The sequence below is a fragment of the Suncus etruscus genome, chromosome 5 (assembly GCF_024139225.1).
Source record: "Suncus etruscus isolate mSunEtr1 chromosome 5, mSunEtr1.pri.cur, whole genome shotgun sequence".
Classification (NCBI taxonomy): domain Eukaryota; kingdom Metazoa; phylum Chordata; class Mammalia; order Eulipotyphla; family Soricidae; genus Suncus; species Suncus etruscus.
In genome coordinates, this window is record NC_064852.1 from 78,751,841 (window position 1) to 78,779,250 (window position 27,410).

The following is a 27,410-nucleotide window of genomic DNA, read 5'->3' on the forward strand; positions in this document are numbered from 1 at the left end:
TATCTGTATCACAGTTTATTATTCATTTACTTTTGATGAATACTTACGTTAACTACTGGTTATTGTGAAGTTTTATTTTGCATAGAAATAATGATTTTTATTTTCCCTTTTGATTTTATATTTTAATTCTCCATATTAATTTTTCTAGGCTGCTTATTCTGGGTAGTTTTTGAAAGAGTACCCTAGAGAGAATAGTGATAGATATATTCTTAACTATAGGTAGGAACAAAGATACTTTTATTATGCTGGAAAAAGTTCAGCATGAAAGAATAGGAAAGGAAGGAATGAAAGGAAGGAAAAAGGGAAGAAAGGGAAAGAGTTTTACTACTTTGGTAGCTGTATAGCACTTGACAAGTCCTTGTTCAAACCATATGAGTAAAATTCCATTCATTATGTGTCTTCTTTCTGAAGTGTTTTGAAATTTCCCTGGTATAGGTCCTTCACTTCCCTTGTAAGGTTGATTCCTAGGTACTTAATATTTTTTGACACTATTTTAAATGGAATTGTATTCTTAGTCTCTCTCTTTCCCCTCTACATCGTTATTTGTATAGAGAAACACTACTGTCTTTTGTGTATTGACTTTGTAGCCAGCCACTTTGCTGTATTGGTTAATTGTTTCTAGGAGTTTTGCTGTGGACTCTTAAGGGTTTTCGATGTATATCATCATATCATCTGCAAAAAGAGATAGTTTGAGTTCCTCCTTCCAATTTGGATTCTTTTGATTCCCTTCTCTTGTCGGATTGCTATTGCTAGAACTTCTAAGATTATATTGAATAAGAGTGAGGAGAGTGGACAGCCTTGCCTAGTTCCTGACCTTAGTGGAAATGCTTTCAGTTTTTCGCCATTAAGGATAATGTTGGCTGTGGGCTTTACATAGATAGCTGTATTTATTTTGAGGAAGGTTCCTTCTAGCCCTATTTTGCTGAGTGTTTTCAGCATGAATGGGTGTTGGATTTTGTCAAACGCCTTCTCTGCATCAATTGATATGATCATGTGGTTGTTTTTCTTGTTATTGATGTGGTGTATGATGTTGATTGATTTGCGTATGTTGAACCAGCCTTGCATCCCTGGGATGAAACCCACTTGGTCATGGTGTATAATCTTTTTGATATAGTGCTGGATTTGGTTTGCTAAAATTTTGTTGAGAATTTTTGCATCTATGTTCATTAGTGAGATTGGTCTGTAGTTTTCTTTCTTGGTGGTGTCCTTGCCATCTTTGAGAATGAGTGTGAAATTAGCCTAATAGAAAGAGTTGGGGAGGATTCTTGTCTTTTCAATGGTTTGAAAGAGCCTGTGGATCAATGGTAGTAATTCATCTTGGAATGTTTGATAGAATTCACCTCATTATGTGTCTTTCAAATTTTGTTCAATATTTATTAAATTTTACTATAAAAGCACTATAAAAGTTTGCAACATCAATGAAGGTACAGATTGTGCTTTTAAGAAGGTCATTGTCTGGTGATATGAATGAAAAAATAAATAAAGTACTAGGTCTGGGGTATAAGAATTTGTAGTCCAAAGAAAGGTGGAGATTGAACATCTAGAGGAGAAAATCTGCTGAAATGGAAACTGCTAATGTTTAAGGGTACATGATTAAATATAATAAATAAAAATAATAACCAAATCACAAGACTATGAGAAATTTAGAGAATAATATTTTATATACCCATAACTTTTAATTCTAAAATTACATCTCTTATACTTGAAATTTAAAGAAAACCTTACAAAGCACATTGTTAGTGAACTTGTGATTATAATAATAAAAATAACCAATTTTCATATCTTGGCTCTTCTTAAATAGCCAATATATAAAAACAATCTAAATGCCCAAAATGCAATTATGAATGACTGAATACTTGGATGGTGGCCCTGGCATAGTAAATGCATTTTAGAAAAGTGTGAACCTGGGGCTGGAGTGGTGGCACAAGTGGTAGAACATTTACCTTGCACATGCTAACCTAGGGATGGCCACAGTTTGATTGCCTAACTTCCCATATAGTCCCTCAAGCCAGGAGCGATTTCTGAGCTCATAGCCTGGAGTAACCCCTGAGTGTCACTGTGTGGGGCCCAAAAAGCCAAAAAGCTCTCACCCCCAAAAAGTGTGAACCTATACTGAATCATACAGTATTGTAAACATTTATCTTGGTATAAAAAGAGAAAAATATTTTAAAAATAATTACAAAATTGAAACATCAAAACATCATCTGGTTAAAGATTTATTTTAACTTGGGGTTGGAGTGACAGTACATCTTGTAGGGTATTGTTCTTGTAGGTGCCTTGCAAGCAGCCGATTCAGGACCAAAGGTGGTTGGTTCGAATCCCGGTGTCCCATATGGTCCCCCGTGCCTGCCAGGAGCTATTTCTGAGCAGACAGCCAGGAGTAACCCCTGAGCACTGCCGGGTGTGACCCAAAAACCAAAATAAATAAATAAATAAATAATTAGAAGTCTGGGAATAATTGTAAATAGGCTTTTACATAAATACTGTTTATAATAGCAAGATATTACAAATCATGTTGGTTCATTTGATTTGGTATTTTCTTGTGACAGTTTGAAGTCACATCATTAGCATTGGATTATAGAAAACCTTTCTTATAGTTATTTTGATTTTTAGATCAAATCCAGTGATGCTCAGACCTTAATCCTGGCTCTGTATGGTATTTAAATAAAATAAAAAAAAATCCTGGCTTTATGCTTAGGGAATCATAGATTATATAAAACTTTTAAAGACAATTTAAGAAAATGTGTGGATTTCTAAGATAAAAATTTCTAAGATAAGATAAGAAAAAGAAAAATGCATCCTATGTTTGATTCCTGTCACCCAGTTATTTTAGAACTCCTGAGGGGTAAATCGACTTTCAGGAACCAAGCCAGGAGTAAGCTCAGAGTACTGACAGATGTGGCCTCAAAGTGAAAAATATTATGTTAGTGTATTTAAATATTAAAGGTATACACTACTACTTATATTACTAAATATCACATATGTATTAAAATCACTTACAATATTAATCAACATTTTAGTGCAATTTACTTTTCAGTTATTTGCCTGGCTAGACTGATATAAATTTTCTTTTTTTAAAGGATAATAATTTTTGTTAGGCCAGTAGTTTTTATTTTTAAAATAATTTAGTTGAATTACCATGAGATAGTTACAAAGTTGTTTATTATTGGTGTTTAGTCATACAATATCCAACATCCACCTTCTCACTAGCACACATTTTCCATCACCAATGTCCCCAGTTTGATTAATACCCTCCTTGCTTTCCTTCCTGCATACCTCTATGACAGACACCCTTCTCTCTTTCTCTTTCTATCTCTCCCTCTTCTCTATAACATGGTTTGCAATATGGTTTCTGATGGTATTATACATATCACTTAACTCCTTTCACTATTGGTTCTTGTCCAGAGTATTCATTTCCAACTATTATTGTCATAATGGTCCCTTCTTTTCCCTTACTGCACTCTCTTGCCTTTTGTGGTAAGTTTCCTATCATGAATCAGTCCTCCTGGCTCTCATTTTTATTGTTTTTGGGTATTATTAACATACTGTTTCTTTTCCCACACATGAGTGTGATCATTCTGTTTATCTCTCTCTATATTCATCCATGTACAAGAAAATTTCATGACTTCATTTTACTCTAATAGCTGCATAGTATTCCTCTGTGTAGATGTACCACAGTTTTTTTTATTCACTCATGTTTTTGGAGACTTGGGTTCGTTCCCAATTCTGGCTACTGTGAACTTATAGAGATTGCCCTGAATTTATAGAGATTTTCTGTATTGTGTTTTAGGTTCGTAGGGTATATTCTCATGAGTGTTCTGGCTGGGTTGTACATAAGATCTGTTTCTAGTTTTTTGAGGAATGTCCACGTTGTTTTCTCAAGACTGGACAAGTCTACATTCTCACCAGCAGTAAACGAGAGCCTCTTTGTTCCCAGATCCATACCTAGTCTGGTCTGTTCTTATTCTTCTTGATGTGTGCCAGTCTCTATGGTGTGAGGTGATATTGCATTGTAGTTTGAATTTGCATCTCCATGATGATTAATTATGTGAAATGTTTACCATGTGCATTTTTGCCATATGTAATTCTTCTTTGAGGAAATGTCTGTTCATCTGTTCACCTCATTTTTGAAGGGGTTAAAACAATCCATTCACAAGTCTGTCTCAAAAAACCAAGTACTTGGAATCAACTTAACTAAGAGGTGAAAGACCTATACAAAGAAACTAAAAAACACTACTTTAAGAACTAAGAGAAGACCTGAAGACATAGAAATACATCCTCTGTTCATGGATTGAGAGAATTAACATAATTAAAATAGCAATAATTTCCCAAAGTGGTGTATAGATTCAATGACGTTCCTATAAGTATACCTTTTTTATCTATCTTTTCTGAAAGATAGATAAAATGCTTCTGAAATTCAGAAATTAAAATAACATGGTATTGGAATAAAGACATAACTCAGACCAGAGGGATAGAATTAAATATCCTGAGACAGATTCCCAGCCACATGAAAAGTAAATTTTTGATGGAGCAAAAAAAAAAGGAGCAAGGAAAGCGTCTACAACAAGTGGTGCCGAGAAACCTAACCAGCTACATGAAAGAAACTAAACTCAGAACTCTTCCTGATACTATAAATAAAGGTCAAATGAAAATGAAAATGGATTAATTACCTTGATATTATATATAAAACTGTAAAGCATATTGAGGAAAACATAGTCAGAACTCTCATGACACTAAAGCTAAATGTACCTTCATGGATTAAACAACCTTGGCTAAAACAAGTAGAAGCCAGGTAAACAAATTGGACAATATTAAATTAAGAAGCTTCTGTACCTCAAAGGAAATGAGGACCAGAATACAAAGACCACCTACAGGATGATAGAAACTATTCATCTAATAAGGGGTTAATATCTAAATAATATAAGGTAGAGTTTAACAAGAAAATAGATCAATGGGGCTGGAGAGATAGCATGGAGGTAAGGCGTTTGCCTTTCATGCAGAAGATGGGTGGTTCGAATCCTGGCATCTCATATGGTACCCCCATGCCTGCAGAGGCAATTTCTGAGTGCAGAGCCAGGAGTAACCCCTGAGCGCTGCTAGGTATGACCCAAAAACCAAAAAGAAGAAAATAGATCAATATACTTGCAGTCTCTCTTTTGCAGCTATTCCAAAAATGGATAAATTGTTTATCTCTTTAAGTTTTAGATATTTTTGTAATGTATATGTATATTCCAGTAATTTTTTTAAAAAAGGCTATTTTTTAAAGGCTATCTGCATGCTTCAGGAAAATGCAGATTGGTTGATGATTGTGCTTGTTGACCAGGGTATGAGAAAATAAAAGTCTCTCAGTTCTACCCTGGCTTTAAGAGCTTAGATGTTTATTCCATTCACATGTGCAAAAGGGTATGTCAGCTAATTTGAGGTTTTCTATAGAGTGTCATATTTTCTTTACCCAAAGTTTAAATAACTATTCTTTATAATTACTCATATATATCTAATGTGCTTAAATTAAAAGTGATTTTAGGGGCCGGGCGGTGGCGCTGGAGGTAAAGGTGCCTGCCTTACCTGCGCTAGCCTAGGAGACGGACCTCGGTTCGATCCCCCGGCGTCCCATATGGTCCCCCAAGCCAGGAGCGACTTCTGAGCGCATAGCCAGGAGTAACCCCTGAGCGTTACCGGGTGTGGCCCAAAAAACAAAAAACAAAAACAAAAAAAAAAAGTGATTTTAAAAGTAAAATTTAAAAAGTAATTTTATTTTGGGTCACACCTGGCAGCGCTCAGGGGTTACTCCTGGCAGGCTTGGGGGACCATGTAAGATGCTGGGATTCGAACCACAGTCCTTTTGCATACAAGGCAAATGCCCTACCTCCATGCTATCTCTTCAGCCCCTAAAAAGTATTTTTTTTTTATTTTTATTGTGACCAAAGTGCATTACAAATCTTTCACTGCTACATTTATGGTACATAGTGACAATGAATGAGGGGCATTCCCACCACCAGTGCTGTCCTCCCTTCACCCGTTCCCAGCATGTATCCCATATCTCCCTCTGTTACCCCCCAGAATGGTAGTGCAACTGGTCTCCACTTTACAGCTTGTTGTAGATTGAGCATCCATTCCACCGTCATTGAAGATAAAAAGGATAAGAAAAAAGGGAGAAAAAGTTTGGTAACAACTACCAAAAAAAGAAAGAGAGGAAAAAAATGGAAGAAAAAAGAAAAATAAATGCACCCGGGATATAAAAATAAAAATAAATCAACAAATAATAACCACAAAAGTGAAAAAGAAAGAGAAAAGTGGAAGAAAAAAGAGAAGGAAAATAAAGTAAAAAACTAACAAATCAAAACAAAACAAGAAAAAGTAGGGGTGCTAGAGTGGCAGGGTTTGGCTTCCCACCACTTTTTTTTTCTTTTTTGCATAGGCACAGTAAGCATTGGGGAAGAAAGGGAATTCCCGTGGCCTAAGAGATTCAGGGTTTATTCATCCTTGAAGCATACCATCATGGGATCAACCCCTGGCTCCATATGTACTCATTACCCCATCCCAAAGGCTTTTTTATGGTGCCAGGAAACTTTCCTCTCAGTTGTGTGTGAGAAAATCAAGCCACTGTAGCTAGCAATCTCGGTATTTGCGCTGGTTATAGGTCAGGGTCCAGGTTAGAGTCTTTATGGTTCTAGAGGTTCCTGTCCATCGTTGTTGTGTTCAGTCTTCTGTAACACTTGCTCCCTGTTTTCCTTCAGTCCCTAAGCCGAAGCCTAGGATATTATGGATCCAAAGGTTCTGCTCAGTCTCTGTTTTCCAGGTTGGGCCTCTGCAATAAGACATCTTATTGTTGTTGTTGTTGTTGTTGTTGTTGTTGGAGTCCTGGGCCTTATTGGTCCCAAGGTAGGTTCCGTTCAGTTACAATTGTCAAAGTCAGTTTTCTGTTGTTGGTGCTCTTATTTTTCACAGTTCAAAGGACGATACCTCTTCTGATTTCCATTTAGTGTTAAATGATGTGATAGGACAACCTGGTCTTAGGTCAAGTTGTCCTTTCCCGGTTGTCATACCAAAACTGGCACAAGTTGGTGCCAGAGCAGTGTTATAAATCTCCCAATGGAGCTTAGTTCCTGGTGGTGTTGCTGGGAGCTGTATCAGTTCTACGTCTGGGATCTGGGATTTGAGATTGGCTAACACTGTCCAATCTCCTGGAGACTGCGTTGTATCCACATAACACATGTTCAGGATAGGAGGCACCCTTATGCTATAAAAAGTGTGAGTTCTTATCCCTAAAGATAAGATCTTGTTTCTGTGTCTATGGTTTCCCCCCTTTTTTCACTGTGCCCATACAAAAACGTATGGTGTCATACTATGTTGCTGGTGCTATTCTGGGTAAGGATGACAGGCTGCACACACAGTCTCTGTGGTCTATTTTTGATCTGAGCTTTTATCCCAGTTAAGGCTTTTTGTACCAACCAGCACCAAAAAGGTAAGGATAGAGAAAAGATGTATATATTAAAATAGAACAAATAAATAAAACTGAGTTAAAAAGAAAAGGTATTTGAATAAAACAAGTGGTGGAGGAGGCTACCTGTATATTTAGGAATACACATCTTAAGATGTATTATTATACAGGTATTGAGCTTCCATAGGCAATATAAGACGCCCAATTAGGTTTTTTGATATATTCTTGTAGGGAGTAAAAGTGAATGTACTTTTCGTATCACAGGCCTTGTAATTGAGTTTGAGACATGCTTTGCAGCATTACGGAAACCTATAGTGTCCTTGAGGTGGGGGTTTTGCTAAAGCTGATTCCTGTATCATGCAACAGTCCACGATTTGGTGGGGGTGAGAGGAGACATCAAGCATGAGTCAGCAGGCATGCTGGTTGTAGTTCTTTGCTGAGGCATGAGAACGGGAACCCAGAGGGTGTCTTTCACTGAGGAGCTGGAAGGTGGTCTGTTGGAGCAGGAGGTCAGACTTGGTGCCTACTAAGTTAGGAACTAAGGGTAAAGAGGGTTAAATTAGGGGAAGATATCAGGATTGGGAGATGAGGGGGTAGAAGAGACACAGGGTAGGGGAGAGGCAATACATAATAGGGGCTATATACTATATACAATTTCCAAAGAAAATGTCTTCTTAGGTTGGCTGCATGCAAAGCATGCCCTCTCAACAGTACTGTCACTCTAGCTCAGTATTTGTTAAGCTATGTCTATAGAAATGTGGTAAACCAAATTAATTTTTTCTCAAATGTAATTATTTTATTCATAGTAAAAGTCATTATATATTATATTTACTCAGTGATCAAAGGAGGGAATTGCTGATAAGCAAATTATAATATTGTCTTTAAAGTAAATAGAAAATAGTGGTAGTGATACTGATAAAAAAAAAAAAGCTGTCTATTATCTCTCTTGTTTTAGAAAACTCACCTGCTTTAGATGATTTTGGTGTTATTATTCACCAAAGGGGAATAATTCAACTGAAGGCCTTTGGTGATTACTTATAATTAGTATCCTTGAATAAATATTTATATTTTGTCTTTAATTATAGTGTCCACAAGAATAACTAAATTATTGTATTTCTAAACATATCGTACCTCTAAATATTGACTCTCTAAAGACATCTTTTGTATAGTCTGAAATGCTTTTGTGTTTTGAGACAATTTATAAAACAGCTATTAACTATACAGTATTTCATTTACTTTCTAAATTTCTTAGATACAATTTTATAATAAAATTATATTTTAAAATTACTTCTTATATATTGAAACAATAATTTAGTTATTATCAATAGGAACTAATTAAAGTATCCATTTAGCACTTTTTTTTGTTTGATTTTGGACCATATCCAGAGGGGCACATGCTTGTCTCTGCACTCAGGAATTAGTCCTGAAGAGTCTTTGGGGAGCATATATCAAGATAGGTATTGAACCAAGGTCTGTGAGTACAGGGCAAGCACTCTGTTTGCTCTAGCCCCAGCCTTTTTTTTGTGGGCTACTCTTAGTAGTACTCAAGGCTTACTCTTTTCTTTTTTTTTTCTTTTTTTGATTTTGGGCCACACCCTATGACGCTCAGGGTTACTCCTGGTTTGGGAGACCATATGGGAAGTTGGGGATCGAGGGTTGAACCACAGTTCGTCCTAGGTCAGCCGCGTGCAAGGCAAATGCCTGACCAGTCTCTCTGTCCCTCAAGGCTATTCTTAACTCTGTACTCAGGATGTTCCTGGTGGGCTTGATGGACCCACTACATTTTCATGTTCTTTATTTAGCCTTTCACTCATGGCTAAAGAATAACTTTATTAATATCACTTCCAGTGTAATTTAGTGGTTGGCTTTATTAATTAAATAGAACTAATGGAAATTATAAAATAATTGTTGTCCTACTCCCCATGATTGATTTTTTTAGCAATTAAGACTTGAAAATCATTGTCATTAAAAATAACTTGCATATGCCAAATGGTAATATTTTATTAGTTTTTTTTCCTTTGGTTTTTGAGCCACACCCAACGAGCTCAGGAATTACTTCTGGTTCTGTGCTCAGAAATCGCACTTGGCAGGCTTGGGGACCATATGGGATGCTGGGATAGAACCTGGGTAGGCCGCATGTAAGGGTAAAATGTCATAGTGCTGTATTATCATTCTGGTCCCAGTTTTTATTAGTTTTGTGAACACCAAAATTTTCTGATAGCTAGCTTACTGCTATAGTAGGAAAGTCTATGTGGGCTTTTTGTAACATGTGAAATAAAAGAAATGTCTTTATTTTTCCCTTTCCCTTTTTCTGTATTTTCACTCAGATTCTTTATTCCAGATCCTTTTGGCACTCTGCACTGAGTATCCCCTGCTCCCAGACAACTTACCTGCTTCTCAAAGAAACTAGTGGATTCATGGCATAAACTAACCTAAACTATCACATTAATTCAGCATGAATTTAAAAGTTCCATGTTATTTACATAATTCTTTTATAGAGTAAAATATAAATGACAAAAAATGCCAAAAAAAATTCAGGCATTATTCACTTTTACTTGTATCTTAAATCATGCAGTGTTGTTTCTGCCAAATTAATATACTTTGTCCGCAATTTTATTTGTTTAGAAGCTTGTATTTTAAAAAATACTATTGCATATGCTTTTCTATTAAAAAAGTCTATTGACTAACATCACATAATGATCATTTTTTAAATGTCATCATGACTACATTTATATTGATATCATATTCTACGTGAGTATTAACTATACAGATATAAATGTCATACCACATTAAACATATAAACCATGTTTTTCAATTAAAAATCTAGTCCACACATGTCATGTATTGCACCTGTACACAGTTTACCTTTTTAACTCCCAAATATTTCAGGTTTTCTAAGTCCAGGGGCATCATACTTTATAATATAATAAGTCCTCATGATGTGTTGGATTTCTTGGGGTTCTATTGTAATCTTTCCCCTTTCATTTATGATCCTATTTATTTGGGTGTTTACCCTGTTTTTTTTTTGTTTGTTTGTTTTTTAGTTGAGTCTTGTCAGTGGTTTGTCTATCTTGTTTAATCTTTGGTCTCATTGATTTTTTTTTGTATTGTTTTCTTAGTTTCTATGTTGTTTATTTCTACTCTGTTTTTTTTTTTTTTTGTTATTATTTTTTGTCTTCTGGTTGTGGTTGGATTTCTTTGCTGCTGTTGTTCCAGTTCCTTAAGATGACCCTTTAAACTTTTGATTTTGTAATTTTCCTCTTTTCTGACATAGGCCTGTACTGCTATGAGTTTTCCCCTAATTACTGCTTTTGCTGTGTCCCACAGGTTTTGACAATTTGTTATCTTTTGTCTCAAGGAACCTTTTTATTTCTTCCTTGAGTTCCTCTTTGATCCAGCTGTTGTTGAGCAGCATGTTGTTTAATCTCCAGATGTTGGATTTTCTCCATAGTTTCTTTTTACAGTCAATCTTGATTTCTGTTGCATAATGACCTGATAGAGTACTCCTAAAAATCCTTATATTTATGAATTTATGCAAGTTAAATTTATATTCTAAAGCATGGTCTATAATATAAAATAAAAGTTTGGGCCAGAGAGATAGCACAGCAGATAAGGTGCTTGCCTTGCACATGACAGACATGGGTTCAACTTCTAGATTCCTATTTGGTTCTCCCAGCCTGCCATGAGTGATTTGTGATTATAGAAACAAGAATAATTTCTGAGCATTGCTGAGTGTGACACCAAAACAAACAATCAAACAAACAAAAGTTTACTTGATATTCATTCCCATCTAGAATAAGCAAATTCTTATTAGAAAGTTGAGGAGAAGTCTCAAAAAAACTAGAGTAGAGATAATTGATCACTGTTGCTTTATGTAACATTTTTCAATTTAGGTGATAACATTTTGGAAATATTGAATAAAAGTTGTGAAATATGATGGATAACATTATTGAAATACAAAGAAAACAATAATAAACTATACACTTAAAAAGTAAATGGAGTAAACTTTATGCTATATATCATACCACATTTAAAAATTAATAGTGTAGTTGAACTAATTATATTTTTATTACATATTTTGTAAAAAGAAATATCTCAAGATAGAAATAAGCTTTACTATAAAGTATTTGTCATGGATTTTTCTGAAATATTTTCTATTTGTTTTAACCTAAATATGAATAAAAGGGAATTTTAAAAAATATTTTATATATTATTTTTATCTATAATCAAAGGGCAAAGGTTTATATTGGGGAAAATGTTAAAGCTTTGAGATAAGAACTTGGATTCTGTTGCAGGTTAAGAAGTATAAAATGAGAGCAGCAAGTGTTAGAGTCCTTAATAGATGAAAAGCAAGAGCAAATATATGATAATTATTATAAAGTTCTTGCTGTTTTAAAAATTCTGATTCTTTATTATTTTATATTTTTATTAGTAAATTATAGATAAAATCAAGCTAAATTTTGTCACCACTTTCATTCTTTTCTCATTCAAAACAAGAGCCTCTGTGCTATATCTCTTTGTTAGGAGATTTGTTTGGAAAAATGTAGAAGCATTGTACTTTATGTTTTCTTATGTACTTATGTTTTATTGTTCTGTAATGAGAATACTTGAACAACCTCAAATGAGTGGCATATTGTTAGAATACATCTTTTTCTATAGCAGTAGTCATCTGAAATAGGCAATTTTTTATTTTCATTTTGATTATCCTTGCTCATCAATGTCTATTAGTAAATTACTGCTACATAAGTCCAGTATTGAATAATATATATGCAATGTTTGGTTTCAGTGGATTTTATCAGATGGTTGATAAAAATTCTTTGTATTCTGAATTTTATTTTTATTGCAAATACCATTCAATTGTGTGGGCAAAAATGGAATTAGATTAGATTAGATTACATATACTACCTACAATATTCAGTTTTTATGGAAATGTTTATGCATGCCATTGGTAGTAGGAAGTGTACACTGGTGAAGGGATGACTAGTAGAATATTGTATGACTCAAACTTAACTGTCAACAACTTGACAACTGAATATCTCATGGTGATTCATTAAAAAGTAAAAGAAAATAGTTATATGTTATAACAAAATATATAACATAAAAATTTAAATTTCTGTTTATTTCTCTTTGTTCATAATAACTTTAATTGCTAAAAGTTAGGTACATATTAGAAGACACCCTTGACCCCAGAGCTTAGGGTGGAGAAGGACAAAAGAAGAAAGTCAAGAAGGAAGATGATGAGAAAAGGAAATAAACAGGGCTTTCGGTTGTACTGGTGATGTGGGAAAGTGGTATAACTGAACAAACATAGTACAGATTCAGCAACACTGAAAGTACAAGACAAGCTGAAACCGTCAAATTTTGTAATTTGCCTGTTAAGGTAAAATGTTGGGGGGTGGAGAGATGGGAGATATTGGAGTATGGGACCACTGGTAGAGGCAGCTGACAGTGATGATATGATATATCTAAAACTCAGTTTTGATATAAATTTGTAAATCAGTTTGTAAATTAAAAAATTTACAAAGAATGTAACATTAATGAAATAAAAAGAAAGGCCATAAAATGTGTATCTGGCATCAATTTATATTTCTCCAACCTTACTGTCATAAATTAGGCTTAAGCTATCATTATGCTTGTCACAAAATTATATAGCATGTATTTCTTCTTCTTATTTTACTCAATGGATACTCCAACACTTTGATATTTCAAAGTTTTTAAATTAATTGAGGGATTCTCGTTTTACTAAGAATAAAGTGTAAACATATAAAGTGGTTTCTGAGACTTCCCATTGGCCTTGTCTTATTGTTCTAGATTCATCTGTTCTCATTGTCTGCTTAAACTTTGCAGTCCAACCATGCTGTATTTTCTTGAATTTACATTACTTGAATGTAAGCAGAATATTCTTTGAAATACTATACTTTTTGTCTCAATTTATGCAATTAGAAGGAATGATTTTGAATTCAATTAAATTGATTATAATTTTAGACTTCTTTGTTTTATAGGTATATAAAGCAATGATAATTTGATATAACACATCAAAGAGAAAATATGTCATTTTAGAGGTTATTGGTCTCTGTTAAGGCTATTTGATCAAGATGTTTGTAGATTTGTGTTTTTTTGGGCGGTGGAATCTATACCTAGTAGGGCTCAGGTATTACTACTCACTCTCCACTGAGGGATCACTCCTGGCATTGCTCCATGGACCACATATGGCACAGTGGATCAATCCTGGGTTGGATGAGTATAAGGTAGTTCCGTACCCATTTTTATATCACTCTTGACCCCTTAATATATTTGTAATTAAAGATTTTTATTGAGATACCATTGCTTTACATGACTAAGTTTCAGGGAGACAACTTGATACATTTAAAATATATTTTTCTTTAATAAAATAAATTCTTTAATTGAATCACCATGAAATACACAGTTAACAAAGTTGTTCATGATTAACTTTCAGTGATAAAATGTCCAACACCCGTCCCTTCACCAATGCACATTTCCCACCACTGATTTCAACAATTTATAAAAGTCTCTTTCATAGAGAACTGCTGTTTTGGGATATGATAATTGCATGTTGTCTTTGTCTTGTGAGACTCTTTAGTGTAAGTCATTAAGTAAAAACACAAAACTTGTTTTAATAGGATTCATGTTGGCCTAAACACTGCAAATTTAAAATGAAGTTCCTGAGAATTAAAAGCAAATAGGAATTTACCTAGTTTTTTATATTCTGTGTATATATAATAATCTAAACAGAATAAAATTCATTTTGGCTTTTTAAATTTTTTTAGGTTGAATAAGTGATCATGCACATGGTTGGAGGCAAGCTTCCCTTTTAAAATAGAATGCTTTTTTGTTGCTTAAAACATTACTAAAATCAAATAATGCCTAATAAGTAAAAATTCATATTTTGACATAGTATTTATAACCAATTCATTGGGTACATCATTAAATAATACAATGAATATTTTCACAAGATGAACAAAGCTATAGAACTAATAAAAGAGAAATCTTTATGGTAATAGAATTGAAAAATCTGAAGGATGGGGCTTATGCTCTGTTTTGATGATGCAGAATTGCTCTAAGCAGTAAGCTTAGTGTTTTCAGTTAGCATTAGCAGCTACAGCAAATACTTCTGTGTCATCCTCCCTTAGTACAAAGTGTTTGTAACTGCAAAGGGGAGATGCTAAACAGTTTAGGAAATTTTATATCTTTTTGATGGATTAAACTGATACTGATGGACAGATCTGCTGTTTGATGTTTTCTTCACTAGCCTTGAAGATGCTGGGACATAAAGATGGCTGTGATTATCTTTTATAATACAGGATATGCAATCTTTAGGGGTGTCTGGAAATAGAAAGGTCATGCAGTCTGGAACCTGTGAGCCTTTTCAGTCTCTAAGTTATCAGGTACGACCTCGTGAATTATAGTGATACTGTTAGATTGTAGTTATTGCTGTTTCTAGCTCTTAAGTCAGAATATATTAAGTACTGTGATTTGTTTACAATAGATATTCTGCAAGAAATTTGAGCAAGTGATATTTATAGAAGGCAGTTAAACATGGATTTAGACATGTGTTTGTGTACATGTTTAAATTTGTGTTTACTTTAGCTTTTTGGGGAGAATCAGGAATAAGAGAAAAGATTATTTCTATGTGATTAAACACAAGGGTTGGGACTGACTTTTTAAATCAAGTCTAAATAAAGTCATATAGAATATTTATTTTAATGATTAAATTAACAACATTTTACTGATAAGAATATATCATAGCTGCTTGTGAATATTTATGAAAATTTGTTATAGAATTTCTTAAACATAGAAGTTGTTACTATTATAGTATGTAATCATTAGCAATACAAATTGATGAGTAGAATCATGTTTATCTCAATATAAGATATAAGCTAATATTCTAAAATTTATACTTCACTGAACTGTTTTGAAAAGTATTTGTTTTAATCATTTTTAAAATTTATTGAAAATCTTATGTTCTTGACCTAATGTACCTTCTTTCTAGGGCATGAAAGAAGTCAATAAATTTTATTTTTACAAAGAGATCTTGTGACATTTTAGCTTATTTAACATTTTTTTTGACCAAGAGCTAATTTTACATATTTTTACTTTAATTTATAAAATGAAGACTTGGCTACATAAAATATTAACTACAAAGAGGAAAGAATTTTATAACAAAGAATTTTTATATGTCTTCTTGAAACAATTTTAAACTATCTTTAGCTATCATTTTATAGTGTATTTAAGTCTGGTATGTTATAACATATCCTCAGAAATATACACTTTGGTTATAAACTGTTCCTGTGTTTGATGTTCAAATTTTGAAGATAAATATTTTTAATAGTGCTTAAATTTCTGCCTATCTATTAGGAGACTTAAAGCTTGAGCAGGTATTTTAGATTAAATGAGTTAACAGTGATAAAAGTATGCATTTATCTCAGTAGAAAGATATTATTCTTATTATTCTGTTTAGATTTAATAAATATTTTGAGTAAAACAATATAGCTTTTAAAATGAATGTATCAAAAGACTGAAATGTAAATATAAAATTATTATTTATTTAAGGATTCAATCTATTTTTCAATTAAAACCCATTGAAAAAGTATGGTTACTGATATTAGCTATAATTTATATGTTACTCAGGCTACTTAGCCAGCTTATCATCTTATTAGTAGGAAAGATTGCCATATTTTTAATCTTGATTAGTTTTGGAATATTTTAATATACCTTTTAGTTGCTACAAAACAGGTTTAATCTGTTAGAATTTATTTTCAGTATTTGCATGTATTAGTCACTATGAGTACATTCTGTTTCTTGGCATTGCTTTGGGATTCCACTAGTTATTGGTTTCACAGCATTCTGCTATTTTTCATTGTATTTATAACCTTTCAAAAGAATCAAACCATAAAGATTTTTGTTAATTTCCTCTACTGGAACTGAAATTAAAACATTGATCATTTTAAGGTAAAAATATTATTATACTTGTTTTTCTTTTATAAATTGGAGAGAGATTTCTTTCTGAAGCTGTCCAAAGGCTTTATATTGTGAAGTAAAAATTGTCTCAGACATTTTAACTTAATGTCAACATTTGTTTCCTCATAGCAAGACAATATTGACCTTTTAAGTAGTAAAATTGATCATAAATTTTCCAAGTAATAATTATCACCGTTTTTTAAAACAGTAGTTGCCTCTGTCTGCACTATTTTATAAAAGCATTTTTCATTATACATCCTAAGTGTTCCTAAAGATAATCTGCTTATAAAAATAATTTGAGTAATTGTTCAATAAACATGTGAAATCTGATCATTTGCACAGCATTTATGTTTGGCATTATGAGGGAAAAGAATTAAAATTATATCCCAATTTTAAGGAGATTATGAAAATGTACACAATGAATTGTGTTCAATTTGTGTTGATCTTTCAAAAGTTACATGTTCCAGTCTTAACTAAGACATCGAGCAATCCTGAGAATTATATATAACTTTCCTCATGGAAATTTCTTGTACTCTAGAGAGAAAAGCTTAGCTCAAACTGTATCATCAATAATTTGATAATTTTACAACTCTATTAAATTATTTTATATTGCATGATTTATTATATCAGGCTATTATAAACTAAATCAATAAAGCTCTTGTCTGTTTTATAAACCATAGTAGTTCATCATTTTGAAAGTTAAAGTGGATCTATCCATTTGAGAACAGGCAGAAACAGGGCCCTCATTTATTCACTTAGGAGAGGGATAAGGCTAACCCCATCTAATTCCAGTCTAGGCATAGGTAATTATTATTATGGAAAGGGGTTTTGACCTCATAAGGATTATATTTTGAAGGAAAAAAGCATGCTTGAGTGCATTTGGGGCTAACTAGGTCTTTTTAGAAGACTTTTAAGTAAAATGGGAGATAAAGATTCACCTTAGACTTTGAGGAAGGGGACAAAGCAAGCTAAAAAGAAATAGACCTTGAATCAGAAGGCTATTTGGCATTCAGAAATTTTCTTTTCTCTTTCATATCTGTGCTCTGGCTGAAAATAGCAGAAAGAAATACAAAAGTCTTTGTTTACTCCTACCCTCAGTAGGGCATAATGCCTAACATTGCCTCCTAACTGCCCATTTTCTTGTAGTAAAGCAATCAAAATTTAATTTTCTTCAAACATTCTTCTGGTTTGTGATAGCTGAATTGTAATAAGGTATACAATTAAAGTGTGTAAGAAACTGTTTAAATCTTAAATATACTGCTTAATAGCTTAGGCACGTTATTTGTTGTCTGTTTCCTCATTTGTAATCAAGGGTTAATTATGGTAAAGACATCAAAGAGTTGTGCCAAAATCAAGTGAGATAATTTGTATGAAGTGTTTTGTGTATGAGTTCTTATAATATGCCACATACATTATTTCTAACATTATTTGCCTTATATGTTTGAAGAGCTAGAAGGTCTTGACAGGTGTCAGTAATGAAGTTCAGCAATTTGGTTCCCTCTCATTAATGCAAATCAAATAAGACATTCATTCAAAATATGAAATGATTTATGTTGAAAAAATATGGTTATAAATGTTAAAAGGAAAATCATGTGAAATATGATTAAATTCAAAGACATTGACCAAGATTTTTAACTTGAAAAATTATTCATTTAAAGATTTTAAGGCACATTTTTCTAGATGTATTACACCTTTATTAGGATTCCATGTATGAAGACCATTTTCTTTAATATATCATATTAACAATTTAATTATGGAAGAATGATTATTGTGCTTTGTGAACATTTAATAGCAGAGTCAAATATTTTTCAGTTTTAAGATAAAATAAAAGTGAAGGTTTCCAGGGTTTTTTGAGTGGAGTGTCCTATATATATCTATTAGTCCTCTTTCTGCCATTACTCTTTTCAGGGCTAGTATGTTTTCGTTGCGTTTCAGTCTGGTTGACCTATCAAATGTTGACAGGGCCGTGTTGAGGTCTCCCACAATTATTGTGTTATTATTGATGTCTTCTTTCAGGTTTGTCAGTACTTGTATTAGATAATTTGCTGTTCTCTCATTGGGTGCATATATGTTTAATAGTCTGATTTCTTCCTGTTGCACATATCCCTTGATTAGTAGATAATGTCCATCTTTGTCCCTTACAACTTTTCTGAGTATAAAGTTGGTGTCATCAGATATTAATATGTCCACCCCAGCTTTTTTGAGGTTGTTGTTTGCTTGGATGATTTTCCTCCAGCCTTTGATTTTGAGTCTATGCTTGTTCTGGCTATTCAGGTGTGTTCAGCAGAAGGTTGGATTCATCTTTTTGACCCATTTTGCCACTCTGTGTCTTTTAATTGGTGAACTTAGTCCATTGACATTGAGGGAGATGATTATCATAGGATTTAATGTCATCTTTGTAGATAAGTTTGCTGTGTTTGTTGGTCTCTCTTGTCTTAAAGTAGACCTGTAAGCTGAGAAGCTTCTGCACCTCAAAAGAAATAGTGCCCAGGATACAAGAGCCACCCACCGTGTGGGAGAAACTATTCACCCAATACCTATCAGATAAGGGACTAATATCCAAAATATACAAGGCACTGACAGAACTTTACAAAACAAAACAAAACATCTAATCCCATCAAAAAATAGGGAGAAGAAATGAACAGACACTTTGAAAAAAATGAAATACAAATGGCCAAAAGGCACATGAAAAAATGCTCTTCATCACTAATCATCAGGGAGATGCAAATCAAAACAATGATGAGATACCATCTCACACCACAGAGATTGGCACACATCACAAAGAATGAGAACAATCAGTGCTGGCGGGGATGTGGAGAGAAAGGAACAGAATGAGAACAATCAGTGCTGGCAGGGATGTGGAGAGAAAGGAATTCTTGTCCACTGCTGGTGGGAATGCTGTCTAGTCCAACCTCTATGGAAAGCGATATGGAGGTTCCTCCAAAATCTGGAAATTGAGCTCCCATTCAACCCAGCTAATTCACTCCTAGGGATATACCTTAAGAACACAAGAATACAATACAAAAACCCCTTCCTCACACCTATATTTATTGCAGCACTATTCACAATAATCAGGCTCTGGAAACAACCAAAATGCCCTTCAAGAGACGAATGGCTAAAGAAACTGTGGTACATATACACAATGGAATATTATGCAGCCGGCAGGAGAGATGAAGTCATGAAATTTTCCTATACATGGATGTACATGGAGTCTATCATGCTGAGTGAAATAAGTCAGAGGGAGAGAAAGAGATGCAGAATAGTCTCACTCATCTATGGGTTTTAAAAAAAATAAAAGTCATTTTTGCAACAATTCTCAGAGACAATGAGAGGAGGGCTGGAACTTCCAGCTCACTTCATGAAGCTCACCACAAAGAGTGAGAGTGCAGTTATAGAAATATATACAGAGAACTACCATAATCATGTGAATGAATGAGAGAACTGGAAAGCCTATCTAGAGTACGGGTAGGGATGTGGTTGGATGGAGGGAGATTTGGGACATTGGTGGTGGGAATGTTGCACTGGTGAAGGGGTGTTCTTTACATGACTGAAACCTAATCACAATCATATTTGTAGTCAAGATATTTAAATAAAGAAAAAATATTTTAAAAATGTTAAGGTTTAAAGAAAATAGGAATAATTCAACGTTTAGATTTATTTATATGAATTAATATTTTAATCACAAAATATTTTTGGGATAGGGACTGGAGACATAGTACAGTCAGAAATGTACATGCCTTGCATGTGGCTAATCCAAATTCGATCCCCGATGTCCTATAAGTCCCCTGAGCTTGTCATAAGATATTCCTGAATGCGGAGCCGGTGAGGTGGCGCTAGAGGTAAGGTGTCTGCCTTGCAAGTGCTAGCCAAGGAAGGACCGTGGTTTGATCCCCCGGTGTCCCATATGGTCCCCCCAAGCCAGGGGCAATTTCTGAGTGCTTAGCCAGGAGTAACCCCTGAGCATCAAATGGGTGTGGCCCCCAAAACAAACAAACAAACAACAAACAAACAAACAAAAAAAACCCAAAAAGATATTCCTGAATGCAGAGTAAAGAATATCCCCTGAGAACCAACAGGTCTGACCCCCCCATCATGAAACAAATTTTTCAGTACACAGCAACTTCACTGCAAGTTAAATACAACTTTGTTAATGAACTATTTTAGTCTAGATTAAATTCTAAAATAAAATATATTATAAATTGAATATATATTCAAATACATATATTCAAAATATTATTATATATTGAACATATTTATTCAAATATATTATAAATTAAATACCATATAGAGCAGTTCAAGTGCTCTATTTGATAAAGTACATAGAGTACTTGAATCATTGATGATAAATGTGGTTGTATCTTATTTGTTTAAAATTTGTTCAGGACAAGTAATTGATATTCAAATAAAATTTAAGTGCTTAAATTTATATTTTGACATAATTGCATTTTAATTCTCATTGATTTTCTCAACATGTGTTATTTTCTCAAAATGCACAGGATAAATAGTATCATATAATTTTCAGAAATAAATATATGAAATTGTGCTGTACTTTAGTAAACACTCTACTTGGGTAAGATATAAAAACAAAAGTTTCCTGCCTCCAGAAGTTTGCAGATAGTGAGTTATAAGCACTAAACACATTTAACTAGAACAAAATGTAGAAAGTATTTTCATAGAGATTCAAATAAAATGGGAGAAGTACAAGTTATTTATCTATGGTTTGAGTGGCTGGAATATTTGTAGTTGAGAGGAAGAGACTAGTTGAGAGGGAGAGGCAAGAAGAATCTAGAGGATTGGGGATATGGAATTTATGGGAAAATAATATAGAAGGTAGGTATTAGCCAAGTATGAGGAAAGGTCAGTTCAGGCAGAGGCAGCAGCATCAACAAAATTCTCCATGGAGAAAGTAAAAACTTCTTCAACTGTTACAATATACTTCATTTGATAATAACTTAGCAGGGCATTCCAGACTATCACAGGGTAAGATTGTTAGGCCTAAATAGTCTTGAGTACTAAATATTATTCTTAAACTTATTCTTGTAAGACAGTTAAATGAAAAGCATAAGAGCAGTGCCTATATTTTGCAGTTCTGTTCAGAGCTCTAACCCTCTTGAGACTTTAAAAATGAAAATTAAATTCCTGAGTAGATTTAGTAGTTAGCAGACAAGGTAGGGGGTAGAAACAAAATGAAAGACTTTAATAAAATTCTCTATCAAAATTGCATGTAAGAGCATTTCTCAGTCTATCCACAACCTCAGAAGTCCTAGATTTCAAATCTTAGGGGACCTCCTGCTTTTCTCTGATGTAAACTCTGTTTCATTGGTAAGTAATCTGATTTAGCTGTGGCTTTACTTTTGACATTTCCTACATCAAGGACAATCTAGAAGGATCATTTTAGCACAATGAAAGTGCATGTTACTATGGTGAATATTTGGATATTAAGGACTCTTTCAGGGAAAAGTGGAAATGAAAATTGCAATTATTATAATTAAAGTCAAATAAACATTTTAGGTTTTTTTCTAATGATTTATTTCTAAATGATAAAAAACGAACAACATTTTTACTGTCTTTAAATTTTCTTTTGTGTATATCCAAGTTATTTCATTGTTCCTTGAAGTTAGTAAAAAAAAAATCTGGGTCACATCAATGAGCAGATTTCCTTTAGATGAGGCAGCAGGGATATGACTTTTGTATCAGAATGAGGATAGGAATGTGCATAGGAATTGTGGAAAAACTTGAAGTTGTATCTCTTATTTAGAACATCTTTCATATAAAGTAGGTCAGCAGTAATACTTATGGAATTCCATGTTTTAGTTAAAATGAAACCAGACACAGACAAGTTTAATGAAAGAGGAATGAAAATAATTTCTTTTTGTGAAATTATTTTAATCTGGAAGTTGTCAGGAAAATATTTTATATTATTTTAGTGTTATTTCTGAATAATTGATAAAATTGAATATGTTTCAGGTGTATACTATGTTGGTTTGGTATATTGGTGCATATCATAACAATCAAGCTAATTAACACATCCATCACTTCCATGCCTTGGCAAATTTTAAAACGTGGCATTATATTATTAATGACAGTTATCATGCTTGACTTAGATCCTTAGAACTAATTCATTTTATAACTGAGATTTTATATGCCTTGATTCACATCTTGTTTCTCCTACCACTTAGCCCTGGGCAACAATTCTCCTCTACGATTCTGAGTTTGCTCTTTTAAATTCTACAAATAAAGAGGTTATGCATTTACTTCTCTTCCAGGGGCAGGCCTATTTAATAATTGTATATTTCAGTTTTATTTATGTTCTTGTAAATGAAAGAATTTTTAGTTTTAGTAGTTGACAGCATTAGTTTCCGACTGAATAGTATTATATTATCTCTTTCTATTGATCAAATTTTCTTATTTTTAATTGCAGCAACACTGTATTATGATATTATAATATTCAATGCATGAATCATTAAAAACTAACAAATATAAGTATTATGTTTAATAACAAAAGTCAATTTTATTGTTTTTATATATTAGACCTCTTGTACTTAATTTTATCCAATTCCTTTATCAGTTGTCTCTGGTAGCCACTATTTGTTCATCCCATTTTCTTTATCCTCTATCTTTTGATAAACACTTGGGCTGTCTCTGTATATCTTAGTTATTATGTGGCAATTCAGATATTTCTGAGATGGTAAATTTGTTTCCTTTGGCTATGAGCCCAGAAGTAGGATTGATGGATCATATGGTAGTTCTATTTTTAATGTTGAGGAATGAGAGAGTTACATTTAAACTTAGTCATATTTACTTAACTTACTCTAACTAGTTAGGTACAATCCAAGCTCCCTAAAGCTGGTCAATAATGCTAATTTTTAATGTTTATAGTGATTTTGACCTATCATTTCTTCTTTATTTTTGCCAGGAATTGTCTTTTGCTTCAACAGTTATTTTGAACAAGTATTGCCTTTCCCCCTCTTTTCCCTGAAATATTCCCTCATACCTACAGAATGGATTAGTAGTTTTTCCCTTATATTTTATTTTGTATTGGATTCTATGATTTATTTTATATTATTTATTTATTTTTTTGGATCACTCCAAGCGATCTCAATAATTATTTCTGACTTTGCAATCAGAAATTACTCCTGGAGGGCTCTGGGGAGTATATTCGATGCCTGGAATCAAACCTGGGTCTTTGGAGCCAGAGCAGTGGCACAAGTGGTAAGGCATCTGCCTTGCAAGCGTTAGCCTAGGATGGACCGATGTTTGATCCCCCGGTGTCCCATATGGTCCCTCAAGCCAGGAGTGATTTCTGAGTGCATAGCTAGGAGTAACCCCTGAGTGTCACAGGTTGTGGCCAAAAAACAAAAACAAACAAACAAAATCCTGGGTTTGCTGTGTGCAAGTACCCTACCACCTGTATAATATCTCCAATCTCAGGCAGGATTTATTTGAATTGAAACACAATGTATTCACAGTTCATGTGTTATTCAGTTTTCTTGAACTGTTTTAGTACAAAGGTTATATATTTATTTCTTAAAAGCTAGAATTGATACAGTAACTGGAATATGGTAATTAACATTTTTTGATGAGTAGCAAAATTTTCATGGAACAGCATAGCTTAGGTCACTTTGGACACTTAGGAATTAAAATGATCTAAGATATGTTAGTAGGGTTTGATTATACACTAAAAAGTTTAAAAATAAAAGAATTTTAGGTGTTATTCTTTAGTCATATATCTTTGTAGTATAGTATATTCTTTAAGAATACCAGACCTATCTCAATGTTCAGTCTCAGCTTCTTAATAAACAGTATTTCTGGAAAAGTTTCTTAGCTTATTTCATCTGATTTGAAAATTTATTTTTTTGCTTTTTGGATCACATCTGGTGGCACTCAGGGATTACTCTTGGCTCTGTGCTCAGAAATTGCTCCTGGAAGACTTGGGGGATCAGATGAGATGCCAAGGATTGAACCTGAGTCCATCCCGGGTTGACACCATGTAAGGCAAAAGCCCTACCGCTATACTATCACTCCAGCTTCTGATTTGAAAATATTAATGAGTCAAATATGAGTAAAGTTTTAGGACTGTTACTGGCAGATGAGAAATCTCAAAGTGTTGTTTTATTGTTGTTAAAATTGCATGCAACACAGAAAAAATCAGAAAGTCAATGAACTATGAGATTCAGAAGGCTGAATTAATGATTGATTATTTAGGTGGTAATAAGAAAACCAAATCTTTAGTTCTAGTTATAACACTGCAATTGTAGTGTTATAAAGCTTGGCTATAACTTAATTTGCTCAAAATTGATATTTTAATTTTGGTTTAAAATATTATTATGATAGCATTATAATTTATGTTTTTGTACAATGATGTCATGGTCATTTGTGATATCTAAAGAAAAAAGTCAAATGAAGCAGAGTAGGAATTATATCCTCTAAAGTCAAACATAACAAGATTTTATACAAGCAGGTCCAACTGCTTAGAAAAACATTCTTTGATTCACTATAATAATCTTAAATGTATAATTGTACTAATGATGCTCAGTCTAAGTATTAAGTAGTGAATTTAGTGCTCATTTAATTATCAATAGAATAGTATTTCAATTTTCCTTACATTTGAAAATATATACACTTTCTATATAATATATACTTTATATATATATGAGGTTAAATCTTAAAAGACATGTTTGCCTTTAATTTAAAATTTTAACTGATACCCAACTATAATCATGTCTGTAATCAAGGTGCTTAAAGAAAAATATTATAATAAAAAATAAAATGTATATTGAGATACATGCTAAATTATTGCTAAGTATTAACCCACCAAATGAGTTGTTATGTGCATTTGAGTACACTAACACATACTTTAGGATAACAAAAAATTTCAAGTTAATTAAGTGTTGTTCACTATAAACTGGAGATTAGAAAAATGAGTTATAGTCTATAATAATGGCAAAATTAATATCATTAATTGAAAGATTGTAATAAAAATAATATTCCCTGGTTGACATGCTCTGAGAGAAACTAAAGTTAAAGTTAAAAATCAGTAAACTTGGGGAAAAGCAATCAAATAAATATTTGCTTTGACTTTTTATAAAAATATATCAATTCAAAAGGGAAGATACCAAATATATAATCAGGGCTTAGAGAGCTCAAAAGTCTGTTTTACCTTGTATGGCCCATCTAAGCAATAAGTTTGATCTTTGGGGGCTTGAGCTCTGTTTTTCCTCAAGCACTGCCAGGTATGGTTCTAATATCTGTTCAAGCACTAGGTGAGTGTCCATGTTCTCTCCTGCTCTACTGGGCCCAAAAGACCCACATTACTAGGCCTGAGCATTGAACTGTCAGGCTCATAGAATTTTTATGATTGTCAGAGAAAGCAGCCCTCAAAACCGATAAGGGGATGGTATATCCCCCAAATCATATAATCCTATCAATAAATGCAGAAAAGCTTCTTAAAAATATAATGTTCAACACCTATTTATGTAAATTTTTACAATGGGCACAAAAGGCTATCGTGAAGGCTATCTACAATAGGTCCATCACTAAAAACATTGATTTGTGGAAAATTGAAAGCTTTTCTTCTACAATCTGGCACAGGGCAAAGATCATCACTATTATTTAATATCATACTAGATATCCTACCCATAACAACTATATAAGAAATGGAAAGAGCAGAAATTTGGATTAGAAAGAAAGGAAATGAAGACATATACAACTTTCCCAGTGCACCTGCCTAAAATCCTTACCTGCTACAAGGAATCTGATGTGTAGGGAAAGAGGAGGGATCAAGATAGTGAAAAAGGAACAGTTCTTTGAGTACTTCTGTGGAATCAACTGAAATAAAATGTAAAATCTGAATGAACATAGTGTTCTTGATGAGAAAATTTGCTGGAGAAAGCAGTCATCATTGGGGCCAGAGAGATAGTACAGTGGGTAGGATGCTTGCCTTGCACACTGTCCACTGAGGTTTGATCCTCAGCATCCCATATAGTTTTCAGACACCACCAGGAGTAATCTCTGAATGCACAATCAGATATAATATGTGAGCATTGTTAGCTGTGGCCCCCAAACCAGAATGGGGTCTTTCAAATAAACCACCCTTTTCCCAAATAAACCACCACCATCATCTTAAAGAGCTTCAACTCTGCAAAATACAGAGGTACAAACATATTTAGTTAAGGATTGCTTTATCTGGGTCATAGAAGAAAGACTGAAACTGAAAAGAAAAGGCACTGACAAGTCTGTACCAGATAACATACCAAACAAGGGTAGGAAGATGTCTTAACTCCTTCTGACAGATTTGCTACCTAAACTGAGCTGACCTCTTTTGCATGACAAATTTATTCTGGGGTGCTGAGTTCTAATTAAAAAAAAAAATGAATTCAGGTTTGTACTTGAAATCACTGATTTGTAAAGTGTCTCAGAACTTGTTAAACATAACAAAGGATACAGCCTCATTTGGTCAACTGGGAGCAGCTACAACTGAGGTGAACACATATACCTGAGGTGAAGCGCAGAATCTCAGCTTCAACTTCCCCAGAAGGGGTCACTGCCTGAGCTGTAGTCCCACAGCCTCACAGCCTTAGAACTTTCCCAATGGGCTTACAGTCTTGGATCCACTTCAATAGGCTGGCAGCCTTAGCAACACACGGCAGAGTCTCTGCCCCACTCTCTAAATTCAAGCTGCAGTATATCTAACAGACTTATAGCTGCAGTGGCTTTAGAACCAGAGGAAGTGCCCCCAGTGCAGCTGCACTGAGCATAATCTCCAGTCTAAATTGGAAGACATCAAGTGCAAAGATTCCACAGAGATTCAGTCTTGTATCTTCAACTATTGTCTCAGAAAAGAGATTGGAAACTGGCAGTACCTGGAAGAGACCATATGCAGATAGCTAGAAGCAGGCATCCTGAATGCCACAAGTGGAAGCTGCCATCCCAGAGTATGTGGCAAGTAGCAACAACCCAGAGGTGAGTGCCAACCATCAGCCTTGGTTCA

At 33.6% G+C, this 27,410-nt stretch overlaps 1 protein-coding gene across 1 annotated transcript in view; it reads left to right on the forward strand.

Annotated features, from left to right (window-relative positions):
• Nucleotides 1-27,410, forward strand: part of SLC4A10 (solute carrier family 4 member 10) — a 337,987-nt gene that overhangs the window by 79,821 nt on the left and 230,756 nt on the right. Inside the window, 1 exon segment of the mRNA XM_049773345.1 lies at nt 14,712-14,847. Within this exon segment, the coding sequence (XP_049629302.1) occupies nt 14,767-14,847 (81 nt within the window). The 5' untranslated portion in view covers nt 14,712-14,766.